Source organism: Thermobia domestica, chromosome 13 (assembly GCF_964235325.1).
Source record: "Thermobia domestica chromosome 13, izTheDome1.hap1.1, whole genome shotgun sequence".
NCBI lineage: Eukaryota > Metazoa > Arthropoda > Insecta > Zygentoma > Lepismatidae > Thermobia > Thermobia domestica.
Genome location: NC_137466.1, coordinates 90,173,241 through 90,193,436, shown reverse-complemented (window position 1 = coordinate 90,193,436; position 20,196 = coordinate 90,173,241). Strand labels below are relative to the sequence as shown.

Genomic DNA, 20,196 nt, shown 5'->3' with positions numbered 1-20,196 from the left:
TTTTATAAAACATACATGTCACTAGCACTCGCAGTCCAATGAAATAATCAAAACCGTACTAGCACGCCAAAATAATGTAAGTAATTTGTAAAAATAAGTTCACAATGGCACTGTAGATTCTCCTTTTTCACATATATACCAGCACTCACTCAATGTCCGCAGTCACTGTATAGCAATATGAAATACGTTGTACTTTGCTCTTTTTCCTTTTTTTTTTAGTAAGAAAAAACGACAGCGAAACTTACTCGGAAACCACCACAAGGCATTAGCTTTAGCAACCATTGACTAAAACATATATAAAAACAAAAATACATCTGCATCGTATACATTCACGAACATCTTGTTTTATATTCACATTTTCCGTAGTTAGTAAGATATTGAATTATCTGTTGAATATGAAAATTATACAAGCTGTCACTTTTCTTTTCCCCGATCATCGCAGTCATAATGAAAAGAAATATTAACAGCAGTACCAACAACATATATGTATGTTTTTAAATCCTGCCCCCAAATTCGACACAATAACTTCAAACCCCTATAAACATGTATCCAACTGATACTGGCTCTTGATTTTATATTTTATCACACAAACGACAAATTCTATTAGATTAAAGATCGATACCTTACCTTTCTTTTCTCGCTCCTGACTACTACTTTCTTCCTGTAAAGAAAAAATAAGGAAAACAATAATTTATCTCAAACTATATTTAGCTCCACTGAAATATACCATGTGATAAATAAATATTGGATAATGGGTATAGATGAAAAAAGCGTGCCAAGAAATGGGAGCACTTTAATCTATCTTACCCAAAGACAAATTGAACCAATAGTTAGAACTCGAGGAGTTTCCATGAACGATTTCAGTCACTTATTCTTTACCTTTCTCAAAAGATACAGGAATCACATGAAGATTCGATCACTTTAACGAAATATCTTGTTCTTCAGCTGCAAGATAATGATTTTTTTTACAAGAGGTCACTTGTTCAATGTTTAGTACCCTTTATATATATATATATATATATTTTAAAATAAAAGTGATTCGAACTTCATATGGTGACTTCACCTGTTGAGAGAAGACAGAATAAGTGATTCAAACAGCAGGAAAATTCATAAAGACGTAATCAACAAGGTAGACCCACAGTACAACTTTTGAATAGTAATTAAAATACTCTTGGTATCATGATGCGTTCATTATTACGTAATTCAGTTATTTGCACAATGAAGTTCGAGCCGTGAAATCAAGTGCTCTCTGCGATTACTATAAACAGATACTAATAAGGTTGCACGGTTTACCTGAGTACTGAGTCAATCTATCTTTTAGCGAAGTTCCACTACCTATTTCTTAAATTTGACTGAAATACTACGAGCATTGTTATTAGACATCTTGAGTTCCAATTATATGGCTAATCGCATTCACTGTTACAACATGTAACAAATAATAGCATATTCTTCGTCAACTTATCTGCTGTTCTATTATTTTCTCCAAAGAGAACTGCACTACTTGATTTTATATTACTGTATACATTTAATGAGATGTTCTCTGGAAATCACTTTGAAATCAAAGGACTAAAAGAATCATTACCATCAAAGTAGTCCATTATTATACTCTGTATGTTCTATTAAATACCTCAGTGAATTGTAGCGAACGTCTCCTTATTAAATATGAAATAAATTTCTTAAAGAAAAATCATTATGCCAATAATCGACTTCAGTTGTACTTTACGTCTTTATTAATATGTTTAACATTCAACTAACACAGTCTCTTATAAACGGTTCTTCTTCAATCGGATTTAGCTGCCAAAACTCTCCTCAAATCCCAAACAACGATAATAACATTGCACATAGAAAACGTGATCAAAATTCAGAGGATTCAATACAATTTCAATTTTTGATCATCGCTTAACATCGTAAGGTTTCCTTCCTAATGATTCGAAACTACAGTTCATAAATTATATCTAATCAAAACCAACTGGGTAAATCAACAATTTGTCGCGTCTCCTTGGGACTAGGAAGCCGAGAGAGATCTATAATGGATTGGATTTTACATTCAGAAAAAGATGTTCTCATAAAATGGAATAAGCTACAATATCATCTGCTATACCAGACCTAAATACATACATCATACAACTAACCTCCTGCACATTATAGCTTTCTGGGATTTGTGTAACATCTTTTAATTAACAAGTTACATTGTGGGTTGTTTCTAATAAATAATTGCACTCAGTATTCTATCAACAATAATATACACATACCTCTCCGGCTAATAATTTTTCATCTTCTTCACCAATTGTTAAATTAATAGAATCTTCGTTATCAGCACCATTGCTCTCCGGAACTCTCTTCTCTTCATTCTTTTCGGTTTCGACTTTCTCCTCCTTTTCAGAAACTGGCTGGGGCTATTCAACGAAAAAAAAAAAAAGAGAAAAAATCTTCATCAGACGTCATAGGCATGATTCAAAATTCCAATATTTTAACAAGTATTCAAACAATAAAGACAAATGTAACACAAAATTACGATATACCACCCATAGTAACACCTTGCTGTTGTCGATTTTCCTTATATTAGAAGAATATTAATTGGTGTATGCTAATTGAATATCTGTATATCCAATGAAGTAATAAGTACTCAGCGCTTTTACATGTAATATCTGAAATTCAGATTTTTAATCCATTCCGTTTTGCATGTATCCTTTCGAAGCTCATAAAAATGACACCATTCTACTGCGTTTCTCCTACGCATGCTCTATTGCCTTAGGCTGCGTCTCCAGTGAAACCATACACGAATGCGAACTCAACAGCTTCCACTAGATCCGAAAATTTGAGAATGCAAACTACATCACTGTCAGGGTGTCAACTAAAATTTCAAAATGAAATTTCATAACCTTTTCTCCTCCAAACTATAAAAATTTAGCAACATTCTCAAGAGCGAATTTGGGTGTGAATTCGGCCGAATTTTCATGCATGCAATAGAAGCGTGCTTTGCTTGCGATTTGGTAGCATCTCAAGCCGACCATAGACATTTTTGGTGGGGAATTTTGACGTTTTATAGAACAAAATTTTCCAGTCCATACTTTTAATTGCGCGGATTAAAAAAAATCGTGACCCAAAAGCTAAATTTCTCGACTTTCAGGACCGTTTTCTGATTTCATGACTTTCGTGACCGATAGACACCCTGCTGTGCGCCTTTAAAAGAATCAATGTAAAATTTTATGCTTGTAAACTGTCACCTTAAGCTCCTGAGAAAGCGATAACATGCAACACTTGTACTCACTTAACTTTCCATTTTGTCATACTGTCTCAATAAATATAATGTTCCTGCACATTACGGAACTTATATTATGTTTATGGTGTATTAAGTTTCTTCTAGACAGCCATGAAGACGCCACTGTCCACTCCATTCATATTTTCATCTTACACAATATACGTCTGGATAATTATGATAATGTAAAACGAAAATATAAATAAAATGTAGACATATGAAGTCAAGGGTTCGATCTTAAGTGGAGGCATATCTTTTTTAGTATGAACAGTTATTGAATTCAGACTCAACTATTTGGATTAAATGCACATGATAAAGTACACAATCCTTTGTAACTTCTAGAACTTTTTATTCGCACTTGATTTTCTCCTATTTTTCCCCAAACGATGCTTTTGAAGAAATTTTCAGCGCGGAGAACTGCATCGCTTCAATTGCAGACGACACACTTTTCGCACGAGTTGAAATGAGCAATTCCAGCATATTGCGATTATTTGGATTCACAACTCTTAGGAAGTTTGGAATTCGCAGACCAGAACTAGTGGAGGCGCTCCCTTAGTGCTCCCCCTCGCTACATTCAGTGAACAAATTAGAATCTACCTTTCGCCGAAGACATAGGTAACTTTCAAGCGACAATAGAAGAGGAGAAAGTAAGGTGATCGCGAAAACTTAATCGAGATTTCAATGATCTGATACTTACCTAGAGACATATTGGAACAGAAGGTAGGTGGATAACTATATGATCTTATTATTCGTGTTTAGAATCCCTCCCCATTCTATTACACGTGTGACGATGTGAGGCCGGTTTAACGAAAGTTAATTTTTCTACAAAGACGGTTTGACTAGAGGATTAAGGGAATAGACAGAACCTCTTCTAGAGACGCTAAATCAATTGCAAAAATCCGCTTTTCGATGTCTCTTACAGTTCCTGCTCTATGAAAATCAGTATTGAAACCAGGTACTAGTAAATTCAACCACTTCCGATTTGGTAGTGTTGTAATATGTTCTCTTAGACCTGAATCGACTGCAAGAAACTTTGTCGGTATCACCATTTTTGTTCTATAGCAATCAACGTTGAAACCGGAAATAAGTTAATTGGAACCACTTCTGGTTTGAAAAGAGGGTTAACGGAAGAGACGGGAATTATTCCTTGCAGGCTGATTCAACTGTAAAAATTTCATGTAGATCTCTCTTCCAGTTTTTGCTCAATGAAAACTAGTATTAAACCGGAAGTAATTGTGTTTGAATCACTTCCAGTTTTGGTAAAGTGTTGCGGACGGTTATGTTGTCTCGAGACGCTGAATCGTTTGCAAAAATGTTTCTCGCTATCTCTTAGTTTTCATTCTATGACAATGAATGTTGAAACAGGAAACAGGTCATCTGAACTACTTCCGGTTTGAACAGAGCTTCAACAGAGATGAAACCTATTCTTGGAATACTGAATCGATACCATTAAGCCGCTTCTTGATATCTTTTACCGTTTTTGCTCTACGAAAATCACTACTGAAACAGGAATAGTAAATCTGAACCGCTTCCGGTTTTGGTAGTGTGTTGTGGCTAGTCTTCTAACGTCTTAAAACGTTTAATCGTTTGTAAAAAGAAAATAGCTTCTCGCTATCTGCTACCGCTTTAGTTTTATGCCGATAAACGTTGGAACTGGAAATGTCTAATTTGAACCATCACTTCTGGTTTGAATAAAGGGTTAACGGAGGATATAGAAGCTATTTTTGGAACATTTCATAGATTGAAAAAAAAATCTCGATCCCTCTTACCGTTTTTGCTGATACCCCTCGATAGATGGACAGGCAAAGCAGTTCTGTAAGACTACCAACAATTATGCACAGCACAGTTTGAAAGTCTAATATATATATATATATATATATATATATATATATATATAAGGCGAAAATCTGTCAGAAAAATACAGAAACTGTTATAACTCGAGAACAACATGACAGATAAAAGAAAACCGAGTGTATTATTTTTAGCCGTTTATTCAATTGTCTTGTCTTTATTTACAAAATTATATTTTTCCAGCAACGAATACTGCCGCTAAAGTAAACAAATTTCTACACCAGAAAGCGCAAAGGGAACAGCTTATTTCTGAGAAAAATAAAATCGTGTCCCGCAACATTATTTACACAGTTAAAAGCCGTCAATTATTGCACATTCGTAGTTTCAAAATTGCTGAAGGGATCTTACGTTATTGACGGACGGACATTAATTGTTCAACAATTACATTTCACATTAAAGCATTAGTTTAATGTCCAGAAACGAGAAAGTAATTACTGAGTTAATGATGTAACGATGAAAAGGACGTGAATAAGGGGGAACCGGAAGAATCCCGAGAAAACCCGCAGTATATTTACAACAAAACCGAAATGGCGCACCCATACTTTGAACACAAGAACTTTAGCCCCAGAAGCGAACACTATCTATCAACTATACAACCGGATTTGTGATTTAATAAGTATCAACATCCACAATATTTCAAACACGGTATCTGAAATATGATTAAGCGCTTGGATCAGTTTTCTTCATTCAGTATCAGTAACCCGTGAGTGAACTGTCAACAAGAAGGAACCTGTTTGCTTCCCTAGTTTCGAAAACTAAGGATTTTGGCGAAAACCAACATGTAGAACCAACAACATATGAACATGATAGAGATCCTATTTACGATTTTAACCCTCAAAGGCACAAACAAGTCAACATTAAAATGGAATTGTACACCATCAAACTTCTTTACTTCCAGAGTGGAAAGTACCAATTCGAAGCTTCAATGCTGTTCATAGGACGCAAGTCTCGAGCTGTTTATTTTCAAAATCTAACGTCATTAAGGACGGTGATGGTGTTACGACCTGCTTTTGGTATAAGTAAATCGTATCATTCGAAATTAATAATGTTTATTGTTAGGTATAAGAGTTCGTTTATTTGTTGTGCGCGTAAGGTTAACTTGCACTTAATACGAGCTGTTTGTTGTGAACGTAATGTTGACCTACACTTAATACAAGTTGTTTATTTGTGGTGCGTGTAATGTTGACCTGCTCTAAATAAAAGTTTACTTGTGTGCCATTAATGTTGACGTGCGTTAAATAGGTACAGAAGTAGGTAATATATAAATTTAGTTAAGAGATTGTACGAGTGCGGTATACATATGACTTGCCGATTATTTTACCAAAAACTATCATAGTAAAATTGAAATGGAGTTACAGATAATTTTCTTTAATAAGAAGGGAGAATTTAAATATCACAACAATTAATGATAAGTTGGGAATTATTACTACCATAATTATACGGTTTGTGTCAATAGATGGCGTAAGTGCAGTTAAAAGAAGATAGTGTAAATAACATTCTCACCGTATAGCCTGCGCCCAGAAATTTAGTGAATTAATAATAAAAATGAAATTTCGGAATGTATTTAAAAAGGAAGTTTCGGATATTAAACAATGTTTGGATAGATATAAAGGCCAGGTGGACTTAGAAGGTAACGTAATTAAAATTGAAAAAAAAAAAAAAAAAAAAAAAAATAGCCAAAAGTAATAAAGATCGCCATCTTACGAATAGTTTTACAGGGCCTGTTTTCTTAAACCTTTAATTTTGTAAAAAGTGAACTGGATCTTCTTAACAAAAAATGTATTTATCAGATGTTTTCTTCTACAAGTTTAATAGGAGTATATGTTATTACTATGACTAATTAAAGTAGATTCGCGGTTGCACGCATCTGATCAGACTATAAGGGAACATGTTAAACATATTTGCTTCTTAAGCGATACGTCTTAATTTCTTGTCACTGAATTATAAGATGCTACGGTATATTATCTAGCGAGACAAAGTCATATATCTATCTATATATATAATCGAGCGAGAAAAGTAACTAAAATGGTACACAAACTGTTACATAATGAAATTATTGCAATAGAATAACGATACTTACCAATTTAGGTTAGGTCGAGTTGAGAGTTCACATTTGCAGGTCGCTTTCGTTGGAGTAGTTTTTCAACTCAAGTATTGGTGATTCATTATTAATCAAGTATGAAATCAAGTTTTAACATTAAACTAAGCAAATATCATATCTTCTTATTTCATCTTTAATGATATGTATATGAGGGTGATTCATACTATCTATGCACTGGTTATCCAACCTAGAGTTAATTGTTAAGGGACGATAAAATTCAATGTGAATATCTATATTAATCAGGTCGAAATTTATTTTATCAGTAATAAATGGATAGTTTAAGTTAGCTAGGTTAGTTAGTTTATGTATAGCATTTTAGATTAAGTAGGCTAGTTATTAATTGTATTATTGTTGTGTTAATTCTATGTACTAAAAAGGATGACGGGACTGAAAGCCCGTGCTACTGAGGTATGATTTGTGATAATAATATGGAAAATAAGCAAAGTTGAGACAGACGGAAATATAATGTTAATAGAAAGTGGATGTGAATATATCGTTTCTGTCGAACGATGCTAATAACATTGTTCAAAAATGAAGTTATCTCATCTAAAATTGGACATTCTTAAGTTCTCCGGCTCTAACTATTTTGAATCTTTTAATTTAAAAAGAGAGGAATATATAAAATGTATTTTGTGTTATGGGCATAAACTGCCAAGGGATGTTCCTGATTCGGACATCAAACTGAATATGGAAAACTAGGCATAGATCCCGGCATATGATACATAAACACATATATAAATTAAATAAATAAGTGTGCGTTGAAAGCAGAAAGTCTTTATTAAACAAATTAAATACATAATAATAGAAAGGAAAAATTATATAAATTATATTGACATGATTCATTATAGATCTGTGTAATGCAGTCTTCAAACCGGATATAAATTATGAATGATTTTGTTATTGATTTACTGATAAAATTTGTCATGAGCTGAATCATGAACCTGAAAACAATAAACACCAACATTGATAGATTTTCGAGACGTTTTATTTTTGTTTAAATGAAGAATAATAAAAGTTAGATAGAATAACGGACGTCTGTATATATGAATTGTTTCCTTAGTATTATAGTACGCGCTGAGGTTTCTTGTTCGGAGTGGCACTGCCACAAGTTCCTGGAATGTTTATTTATACATCTGAATAAATGACCGTTGCGCTTGGAATAAAATTTGTGTATCAAAGTAGATTAAAATTTTAAGCATGTTACAAAAATGGATATCATGGGCAAAATAAATTTATTCAATATAGTACTGGGCAGTTGCGATTTTTTTTTTTTTTAATTTCTTTAAGCCATGATTTGTTTCCATGGAGATAAGACTAAATATTAATATGTGATTATTTATCGGCATTTGTTATAGCGAGAAACGTGAGTCCGCTTTAATGCTATGTTTGGAGTACTAGGTGGTCTATGAATCGAAGCAAGATGGAAAAGCTAGATGAGTGCTAGATTTTATTGTTACAAACGCTCCATGAAACGATTGGCGTACACGGACTACAATGAGTTAGTTTGTAAAAATAGTAGTTATTAGGACAAACTGCGGTACTTATGAGCTCTATGCTGGGCTTTTGAGACTGGACGTGTTTAGAATTCATCAGAAATATCGCGACCATCAACGTGTGGAACACTGGATGTTTAATGAAAATGTATCTATGGAAGCTGGTATGATATTAAATGGTAAAATTCGATGATGGTCCGAACAGCAGATAGTAGATTGTCTCAGACATGATGGGAATGACTACATACCGAGTTGGGCAGTCAACAAAGTGGAAATGAAATGGAATCTTTAAGTTTTACGTCCCACGGTTATGCCGGTTAGGCTAAAGGAGACGGTGATGATGAAAGATGAGTGGAATGAATGAAGTGGGAGAACCCCGAGAAAACCCACGAGCACGGTGTTTGTCCACCACAAAGTTCAAAGTTCAACCCACGGGGGCTGGGATCGAACCCGGGACCCCAAGCACCAGAGGTGAACGCTCTACCACTGAGCCACCGTGTCCCCCTTCAACAAAGTGGAGATACGTTTGCTCCGGCCACCAGGAGTAGAAACAATTATATTTGAAATTTTAAAGTTTGCTGGTCCCCTTGGAGTAAGATAGGTTCTCAGGTGGACTATGAGTGGGTAGGTAAAATTGCATTTACCGAGAAAATCATGAGTTTTCTTCCGAGGTTTTTACTAGGTAATTATAAAGATGAAACGAAGATTCAAACAAGTAATCTGATCAATTCATGAACATTAACGTTGAACCAACTTCTGCGAGACAGGTAAGAAGCACAGATAACTGTGATGGGATATTAGTATTTGGCATATTTTATATATATATTATTCGCTGATAATCTTTCTCCCTCTTGAATTCTTATTGACAAATCTGTCCCGAACAATTAATCTTCCTCTACTGAGCTCTTCCCATTTTCAACCTGCCAAGAGTAGCAAGTGACTAGATTCCAATATAGCGCCTACTGGAAGCTTAGTTTACCTCTTAGTTGACTGATGATGTTTTTACTTTTTTTTTTTTTTTTTTTTTTTTTTTGTTTATGTTTGCCAAAGATTTTATTTATTTATTTTTTTAAAGAGAAATAATCACTTACCTCTTCTGATTCATCCTCAATATGTTCATTATTCATCTCAGATTCTTCTCTGGTTTCGTCTTCATCAAAAGACATCTCGTGATTTTCGTCTGGATTACTATGAGTCTCTGATTCAGTGTCTTGGTCTCCTTTCTCTGAAAAAGTTGTGATATTCAAAATTAACTTTCAGTCATTTAGTATACTATCATATTACTTAATCACTTATTTCTAATGATACTAATAAACTCAGGATTGCTAACTACATTAAATTTATTGAAATATTGTTATGTTCCCAATTAGCATCCACCTGAAATAATCAAAGAATATTTTGTATTCAAACGTTGAGTTGATTTTGAGTTTAACGTCCCTTTCAGCAGCGAGGCTATATGAGACGTGGACCTACTGATTAACGTGGAATCCGAACCACATGAGCTCCCGCCGGGAATCGAACCCGGGCCTCCCACGCCAAAGGCGCGTACGCTAACCGCTTAGCCACGAGGGAGCTCATGTATTCAAACATGTATAAAACACATTCGACTGCATCAGCTCACTTGTCGAAGAACAATGGGCCAACTTCGTTTCGTAGTTGAAATCCTAAACAGAGTCACCACATAGTAAAGATTAATAGTGGGGTACGTTATGCTCCAACGCGCCTGCTTAAGGCAGGGAGAAGTTTTTAACTTGAACAATGTGTATTACCTAGGTACTGGCCCTGCTACATTTGTCCGACTAATTTACAACGCCATATTCCAACATATTCCCTTTTGCTAAAACGTCAGAAACAAGTTATAGCTTGGGCGATAAATTATTTATATAAAAAATGTTAAAGCATACCAAGAAAAATGCTGTATAAACAGTGACTCTCACTAAAGGGAGATTAGGTTGATTTAGGAATTCCTTATATCTAGTAAATTTACGCAATTACTATCGAAGTAAACAATACGTGCTCCTTCTGACAATTCCTTTAATATTATTCTAGAACTATAAATTTTTCGACATATATATATATATATATATATATATATATATAGGGTGTAAAAACTATACCGACAAACTGTAATAGATGATTCCTCACATCAACATAAGAGAAAAAGTTCATTTGGACCTATGGCGAAAAGTGCAGAGTTTCTGAGCTAGGGCTGTGCAAACTCGCGAAAAAATTAAATTTCAACACGCCGTATTTCGAATTCCAGAAACTGTGGATGGTGATTGTTATCAGCCTAAAGGAAGCCACGCATACACAATCCAAAAATTGCGTATTTCATCAATTGTCAATAGGTGTAGAGGGTATTCCTTACAGGGTGTAATTCTCAAATATGTTTTTAGTAGAGTTTTCAGATATACCCTGATTTCAAGTAGGCAGGAGATAAACCTTAACAACAATGGACATCCAATGCTTCAGAGGGAAGGCGGAAGTGTTAGGAACAGGCAGCTCCATGTTTATTTCTGTTCGGAATAACATGTGATATGTTTTTCGTCACGGTATTGACGTTTTCTTCACTTACAAGCGTGAAAGAAAACGTCTCACCATGCGTTTTCCCTAGTACGGGAGACCATGCTACTGTCGATCCTTAACACTTCCGACATCGCGCCAAAGTATTCTGTGTTCACTGCTATCAAGGCTTATCGTTTGCCTACTTTGGAGCAATCATAAAGTCAGAACATATCTCAAAATTCGGTTGATGGCTTGTCTAGTAATTTCACCCTGCAGGGAATAATCTGTACACGCATTGAACATTCATAAAATATCAGGGTGTCTACTAAAATTCCAAAATGAAATTTCGTCTCTTTCGTGACCTTTTCTTTACCAAACTATAAAACTGCGTAGCCTTCTCAAGAGCAAATTTGGGTGCGAATTAGGCCTAATTTTTATGCATGCGATAGAAGTGTGCTTTGCTTGTGATTTGGTAGCGTCTAAAGCCAATCAAAGATATTTTTGGTGATGAATTTTGACGTTTTATAGAACAAAATTTTCCAGTTTGTACTTATATTTGTAGATTTAAAAAAAAAAAAAAGAAAAAAAGAAAAAAAATTGAGACCCAAAAGCTAAATTTCGTGACTTTTTCTTGACTTTCATGACCACTTTCTGATTTCGTGACTTTTTCGTGACCGATAGACACCCTGAATATGCATTTTTGGGTTGCGTATGCGTGACTTCCTTGACGCTGATAAGGATCACTATCCAGTCTCTCGAATTCGAAATAGAGCCTCTTGAAATTTGGCTTTTTCACGATTTTGGACAGCCCTAGCTTTGAAACTATGCACTTTTCGCCATAGGTCTATATAAACTTTTTCTCTTATTTTGATGTGAGGAATCACCTTATAAAGTTTGTCGGTATAGTTCATTAACACCCTGTATTTTATATATATAAAATTATCACAGATATATGGGGAAGACATCATCGAGGCTGTCGAAAAATTTAGTTTTAGAATAATATGGCACTATAGCAGAACTTTACACGAAAATGGACAGAGAACATGCAAATAGGGGTTACGATATTTTTTCAGGCTTTTCGGAGCAGCTACAGTCTGCAAATTTTTGAGTATAAACTTACGACCCCGGACTACATGCACACACAAATTCAGATCTCTACGTCAGTTGCTTCCTCTTCCCAAACATGTCTTCAATGTCCAAAAACACTACTACTGTAGGCCCTGATTTCACCCCTTTCAAGTAGTTTTAGGCAAAAATATTAAGAGAACAAAGTTTCAGCTCTGCACAAGTTGGAAAAGCCTAGTAATTTTCAATTTGCTACGACAAATACATGCTGAGATATTCAAAACAACGTAAACGCCTGAAATCGATAAAACGCAAAATGGCGGCAAAAGCTGCAACGCTAGGAGATGTTTTAAAAATAATTATTGTGGTTTTGAAGTACCCTAATATAGTATAAACATTCATGAAAAAAATAATTTTTTGGAAATGGTCGAGCGGCACATGCTTGATCGCTTAGAATGGATTGACTCTATAGATAAAAGACAAATAGGTTTTGAGAAATAAACAACCGTACTTGAAATTCCCTTACATTTCCAGGTAGGTGGGAATCCTGTTATATATTAACACAATTTTGTGTTGCTACAAAAAGACGTAGTAATGGGGAAAAGATTTGCTTGTTTAAAATTCTTTTAGTTTAACCTCCGACGCTTATGCTCTTTGGTTTCATGGAGACGAATTATTAATGAATGATGGAGAAATATTGTGCTCTTCCATCGGGAATCGAACCCGAGACCACATGCACCAGACATGTGCTAGCCATTACAACAGCGTGATAATAATAATAATAATAATAATAATAATAATAATAATAATAATAATAATAACTGTTTGGTATTTACCGCCCCTCTTCCACACAAACAGAACCTACTATTTTAGATTGTTTTTCGATTTGATTTTTAGTTGAGTGTCCCTTTCAGCAGCGAGGTTATATGGGACGTGGATCTACTGCTTAACGTGGAATCCGAACCAAATGAGCTCCCACCAGGATACGAACCCAGGTTTCCCACGTCAAAGGTGTGTACGCTAAACGATTAGCCACGAGGATCACTTATTTTAGATGAGAAATACTGCTTGAAGTAGATTAGGATTAGAAATTAAGATTTCTGGGCTTTCGTCATTTATGGTCATGTTAATCCGTCACATATATGAGGGATGACGTCCCTCGCGATCATACTCCCCGAGGAATTGGGGAAGGAAAGGAATGGAGAAGGTGGGAAGCGGCCTGGGACTTTATTTTACGTACTATTTCGGAATATGCCTGGTATGAATGAAGAAATCCCAGGGAAAACTTCTTCGGAAAGCCTGGCCTGAAAAAGCTGTTACACCTTTTCGACCGAGTGTCCCTGTTTGAAGTAGAAAAACGTAATGACCTTTCTAGTTTTACGTCCTACGTTTATGCCATTTAGGCTAAAGGGAAAGCATAATGAAAGTTAATGATTGGGTCATTCCATATCAATTCAACACAGTGACTGAAACTCACCATCTCAGATTTTATTGAAATCTAATACATAGATGCCCTCTAGATAAAGAAAAATACCAAATTTCAACTTTATATATCAACCGGTATTGAAGATAGGGCTATGTAAAGTTTGGTAAAAATTTCCAAAATAGCATATTCAAAGTATTTTGAAATTGGAATTGCAACTTTCCTAATTGAGCTAGGGAGCTGGTTGAGGTGTCATTTTACAGCATTTTTCATGTTCTTTCCTGTGGTGTAAAACATCATATAGGCTAATACAGAATTTGTGTTTTTAAAATCAAAATCAAACTTTTACTTTAAGATTTTTCAAAAAGTACACATTTTAAAATTTTGAAATTAATTACATGAATAGCTAGTATTGTTGTAAAGCACCAGGCAAAATATAAGTTTAGGATCATAATGGGCTCATTGTTTTAAAAATTCAAAACTAACACTTGATTTTTCAAGAATACTGTGTACATAGTGTGGATACATACGATTGATATTATTTAGGAATATATTATTTTGGGAAAGGAAGCATCTTAATTATTGAATGTTATGTCAGAATAAAGAAACTAAATGTTGTCATATAATGTAAACACGTGTGTGTGTTTATGTGTTTACATCAATGTTGTGTATATGTGATGAATGTTATGTTTTGCTACGGCTAGACGCTAAGTCGTCAGTTCGTATGCTATTGTGATTTGTAATTTGTAATGTTTTGGTTCAGGAATGTATTGTCATCAAGTTGTAATACTATAACATTGACACACTTTTGACTGTGGCATAATCGTTGAGTTTGCAGAAATTTGTCAGTCTGAGAATTTGATCACGATGTAATTCGGGTGAAACCAATGTTTTACCAATAGCTGAGATATACAGAAAATCAACAACATGAATTCCAGGATGTCTGGAATCCGAGTATAAAAACTCATGGTCCTAAAGGATTGGGATCAGAGGGAAGAGACTACGATTAGACGAGCTATCATTGAGAACCACGGATAATTGTATCACAGTTGTCGTTTAGCTGTGATTCCATTCTACGATTAGATCAGGAGATCTAATAGTTTCCAGTAAACCATTAAAGTGGATTATGGTTTAACAATAGTCAGCCACTACAGACTATTGGCAGCGAGATCTGTATCATCCAGACCTTCGACATCAGTTCCAGGCATCATTTACTCAAAGGTACGTGTATCTCAGCTATGTTCGAGTTATTCGTGGTTAACTTCTTAGATGCTTAAAGATATGTGATCTGGCGTTTATACACAGTAGAGACCTGCACGGGCCGAATTTTTCGGCCCGAGCCCAATCCGGCCCGATCGTACCTAGGCCCGGCCCAGCCCGGGCCCGAAAAGTTTTGGATATTTTCGGCCCGAGCCCGGCCCGGCCCGATAAGTTTTTTAAAATTCTTGGCCCAAGCCCGGCCCGGTCCCGATAAATTATAAAAGTTTTTGGCCCGACCCAGGCCCGATAATTTTTTAAAAAAATTAGCTCGAGCCCCAAACTTTCTCAAAATTTAGTACTAAATTTGACCTAAAACTCAGAAACATTTTCTAAACTCTGGTTCACAACCTGACGCTTGCCTCCCGAATGGTACCATTGCCTCCTAGAACCTTGCCTGTTATCGAGAGAACAAAAACTCCATTCCCTGTAACAAAAATCTAACTTAATTGATTTTTAGCATAAAGTGAAGATGGCAATATTGTTTAGCGACAGGCAAAACATTCCCACCCCTTCTTGTTATATTTTGAGTTCAGTGAAGGTCAATGTCAGAGCTCAATTTACCGCATAATGCCTGCAATCCTGTATAGTGAAAGTGGACCCGCTAAGCAACACAAACTGTAAATAGCTATTGCATCCTTTGTAACATTTTTCACGGACACACTTCTTCAACGTTTGGCTTTATTCCAATTATCGTTTAACGAAAGTCAATAATTATTAAAGAATTGCAATTGATCGGCCCCAGCCCGGCCCGACCTGAAGATAAGTCAGTGTCGGCCAGCCCAAGCCCGGCCCGGCCCAAAGAAATAACAGTGTCGGCCCGCCCGAGCCCGGCCCGGCCCAAAGAAATAGCAGAGTCGGCCCGCCCAAGCCCGGCCCGCGGGCCGGGCCGGGCTTCGGACCTCGGGCCAGCCCCGGCCCGTGCAGGTCTCTAATACACAGTCTACGAACAGTTACAGTAATACACGATATTTATGAAAATACACAGATTTAATTGAAAGTCAATTTAATGTGGTTTCCTTTTGTCATCCTCGACCTACTCATTCTAGATGGTGAGTAGCAGCGATCTTCGACCGTCAATTATCATTTCATCCCCATGCAATCTAGGCACGACGGTGGAAGGTTGTTATGGTGGAGATAGCTGTGGTTCGAATCCCGCGCCGGTACAGTTTTAATGTTAATAGTATTTCCCACCATTGTTATGGTGAGAATAGCTATGGTTCGAATCCCGCAACGGAATAATTTTAGTTTTAAGAATAGGTTTCAATGTGGTTATGGTTTAAGTTCGGTTTAAATATTTATAGTTTAAGTAATTTAGTATGATAAGATTTTGTAGTATTAACGTTCACCAATTCAATACGAGATTTGGTTCGGATCTCGAATGACTAAGGCATTGACTCAAGTAGATTAAGTAATTACGTTAACCCTCACCACCCACCCTCACTTCGTAATCAAAGTTGAATTAAGTATATAGATAAATGAATGAAAATACTGTGTTAACGAGAGCACAGAAAGCGAGTAAGGGAATAAATATTGATGTGCATAATTTATTTGGTGTGAGGACACCGGAACGACGAAATACTTCTTGTAGTCAGGACAAAGTCGCGAGTCCTAAAATTATTTTAAGTAGGGAACCAGTTTTCAATTTCCCAAGTAGTCCGGTAACTAAATCCGTATCAGAAGATTTTCCATCAATCATAAATTTAGATTCAAATTTAGTAAATAGTAACAATAAGGATTTTAAAATGGCGTCTAATATTACATTTTATGCGGATATTAACAAACTACCTAAATTCGATCTGAAGAACGATAATGACATCGTTTCTTTCTTTGATGAGTTCGACGATGCTTGTCAAATGGCAGGTATCGCCGAAAGCAAAAGAAAGGAGTTATTGCCTAACATTTTCAAAGGAGTAGGGAGGCAATGGATTAAATTGTTCCTGAAACGGAAAAATTCGGCAGAAATACAATACAAGGATTTGCAGTCAGAAATTATGGAAGAGTTTACCAAATCTAATGTGACGATATATATCGAGGATAAAATTAAGGAGCGTTTGCAGCATGAAGACGAGGCTGTCATAAACTACGTATATGACATGCTCGTTCTTTGTGAACGGTTAGATTCGAACATGACTGACATTAAGAAAATAGGTATAATAGTTGGAGGATTACATCCATACTATATGGAAAAAGTAGGAACGATAGCCTACTCTAGCCTAGACAAATTCGTTGAAGATTTACAAAAGATAGAAAAGAATAAATGTAAGATTGCAAAACGCGTGAAGAAAGAAACCGGTAAAGTTACGATTAAAGATCTTGTCAAAAAGATTAGGGAGCAAGTAGAAGATGACGAAAGTGGATCTGAGTCAGATCACGTAGTTGTAAGGAAGAATAAGGAAGAGAATAAAATCAAACAAGAGCCGCAGAGTCTTACACAGATCGCGGAGTTAGAGAAAAAGATAGACAAATTGCAGCTTGCATTATCGGCGAAAACACAAGACGAAGAGAAACACGAAAATAACGGACGAAAACAAGGGAAAAATCAGTATTATAGAAATAATAGGCAGTATAGAGGTAATAACCGAAATAATTACCGCGGAAATAAGAATAAGAATTGGTATAATAATAATAACAGAAGTCAAAACAGCAATAGAGGAAATACTGGTTTTTACAACAAACGTGGTAATCGAGGTGGTTATTGGAGAAATAATAGAGGACGTGGTCAACAGGGAAACTGGCAAGGAAATTGTCAGAATTCGTGTTGTCACCAATCCTATAATGTTGATAATCAGAATCAGCAGAGATTTGTGCAAGTGGTACCAGCACAAGTGAATGGTACTACTTACTATCAAACAGCAGGTCCGAGTCATTTAAACGGAACACATCTGTAAATGGGCGAGGCGCATTTACAGGGAACAGAAATGTAAGAACAAGAGAAATAATTGCCTCAGTGAATTTGGAAAACAATATGGTATATTTATCATTAGAGATCGATGATAGACAGATTAAAGCGTTACTCGATAGTGGGTCACAAATTTCGATCATTAATGAGAAATTAGTGCCACCGAGTGCGAAAATAATTCCACGACAAACAAAGATCAAAGGTATCACGCAAAATACTCTTGTAATTAGTAAATTAGCAGTAATCAAGTTTAAAATTTCAAATCAAACTTTTCACCAAGAATTTAGGATAATAAAAGATTTCCCATATCAAATGTTAATCGGGAACGATTTCTTGCAGAGACAGAATTGTCGAATAGATTATGGAACTAGTAAAATCATAGTTCAAAGGTTCGGGAGACCGACTAGACCTTGTAGAAATGATCAGGAAACCAGAACAGTTTCCGATAATATCGCGATGAGTATAAAAACAAGTTTAAAGCCGAAATGGGTCCTTGGACATAGAGTGAAGTTGTTACCAAGAACTAGGACAACTGTTGAAGTTAACCTAGTCAACTCTTGGGCGAACAACGAGTATTTATACCTAGAGCGATATTGTCAAAAGAAAATCGGTGTTTAGAAATAATTAATCCATCAAATAAGACAATCATGTTAACAAGAAATTTGAAAGTTGGAGATGCAGAAGGGTGTATTAGTGAGTCAGAATTAAGACAGGAAGGATTAACAGAGGATGAAATTGAAGAGGTGTTAGATGCAAGGAAGAACTATGATAAAACAAGGTTAAAATTTGGCGAAAACACTAAACCAGAAATTAAAAAGAAATTAGAAAAGTTATGTTATGATTACGCAGATGTTTTTGCGTGGAAAGAGAATGAGTTAGGAAGAGTTAAAGGAGTAGAACATAAGATAGAGTTGGAAACGGAAGTTCCGTTTCGACGGCAACAGTATCCAATACCAATAGCTATGAGAGACAAGGTTAAAGAGCAAATAAGCATCCTGCTCGAACAAAACATCATCGAGGAGAGTAATAGCTCTTACAATTCACCCATGCTATTTGTCAAGAAGCCTAATGGATCAATTAGAGCTTGTTTGGATTGTAGACTGCTGAATAAGCACGTAAAGTTCCATTCCGTGGCGTTGCCACCTATACATCAGATTCTAACATGTATGGGGGGTCATAAATTCTTTAGCGTGCTGGACATTAAAAGTGCTTATCACACTGTATCGATTTCTAAGGAATCAAGAAAGTACACGGCGTTTAACATTCCTGGCGTCGGTGCTTACCAATACTCTAAACTCCCTATGGGATACATCAAATCGCCTGCTATATATACGAAAATCAGGGCTATGACATTAGCTAACGTTCATCCGGAAGCGGTGTCATATTACATGGACGACGTATTCCTATACGTAAACAATCAGGAGAAGATGGTGTCGGTATTACATTCAGTTTTTCAAAGACTAAGAAAATATGGCTTAAAGTTGTCGGTAAAAAAATGTCACTTCATGGAGGAAAAAGTAATGGCATTAGGTCACATTGTGAGCGAAGCCAGTTATGAAATAAGTCCAAAAGTGATTCAGGCAATAAAAGCTTGTAAGCCACCCACAAGCGCAAAAGAACTTCAGTCATTCCTTGGGTTGACTAACTACGTACGAAAGTTTTGTAAAAACTATGCAGAAATGTCAGCTACTTTTCAACAATTGTTGAGGAAAAACCATAAATTCGTATGGACCGAGGAACATCAACTTAGTTTTGAAAAATTAAAAGATGCTTTGATGAATGCACCTTTATTAGCACCATTCCGAGAAAATCTGGAGACGAGAGTGTATACCGATGCGTCGACAATATCAATAGGGGCTGTACTCATGCAAAAGCAAGTAAATGGAGAATGGACACCTATAGCATATTATAGCAGAGTGTTAAGACCTAATGAAACGAGAAGACATATAGTGGAGTTAGAAATTTTGGCCGTGGTGAGTGCCTTTAAAGCATTCAACTATTATTTGTATAATAAAGAATTCGAGTTATACACTGATTGTAGATGTATCAAGTATCTACAAACAACGCCAAAATTATCACCAAAATTGTTAAGGTACAGTTTAGAAATGGCACAATACCAATATACGCCAGTGCATTGTCCAGGTGAGAAGAATCCGAGCGATGTATTATCAAGAAACACGGATATTCAACCAACCGATGAAGATATTGATTTGGATGCGTTACCAGTAAAGACCGAAGATCTCGAAGTCAACATCACGTTCGATGAAGATGTGGACGTAGCTGAATTGCAGCGGAAAGATTCTTTCTTTGGGCCGATTATGAAGGCTATAGAACATCCAG

General features: G+C 35.9%; 1 protein-coding gene across 3 annotated transcripts in view; it reads right to left on the bottom strand.

The window, feature by feature from the left end:
* The window catches only part of LOC145668323 (uncharacterized), a 152,983-nt gene that overhangs the window by 90,637 nt on the left and 42,150 nt on the right, over positions 1-20,196 (bottom strand). For all 3 annotated transcript variants that reach the window (XM_081736057.1, XM_081736059.1, XM_081736058.1), the window contains exons 3-5: positions 9,796-9,929; positions 2,253-2,396; positions 628-661 (exon numbers count right to left, since the gene is read on the bottom strand). In XM_081736057.1, coding sequence (XP_081592183.1) covers positions 628-661; positions 2,253-2,396; positions 9,796-9,929 — 312 coding nt within the window. The remainder of the gene's footprint in view (positions 1-627; positions 662-2,252; positions 2,397-9,795; positions 9,930-20,196) is intronic.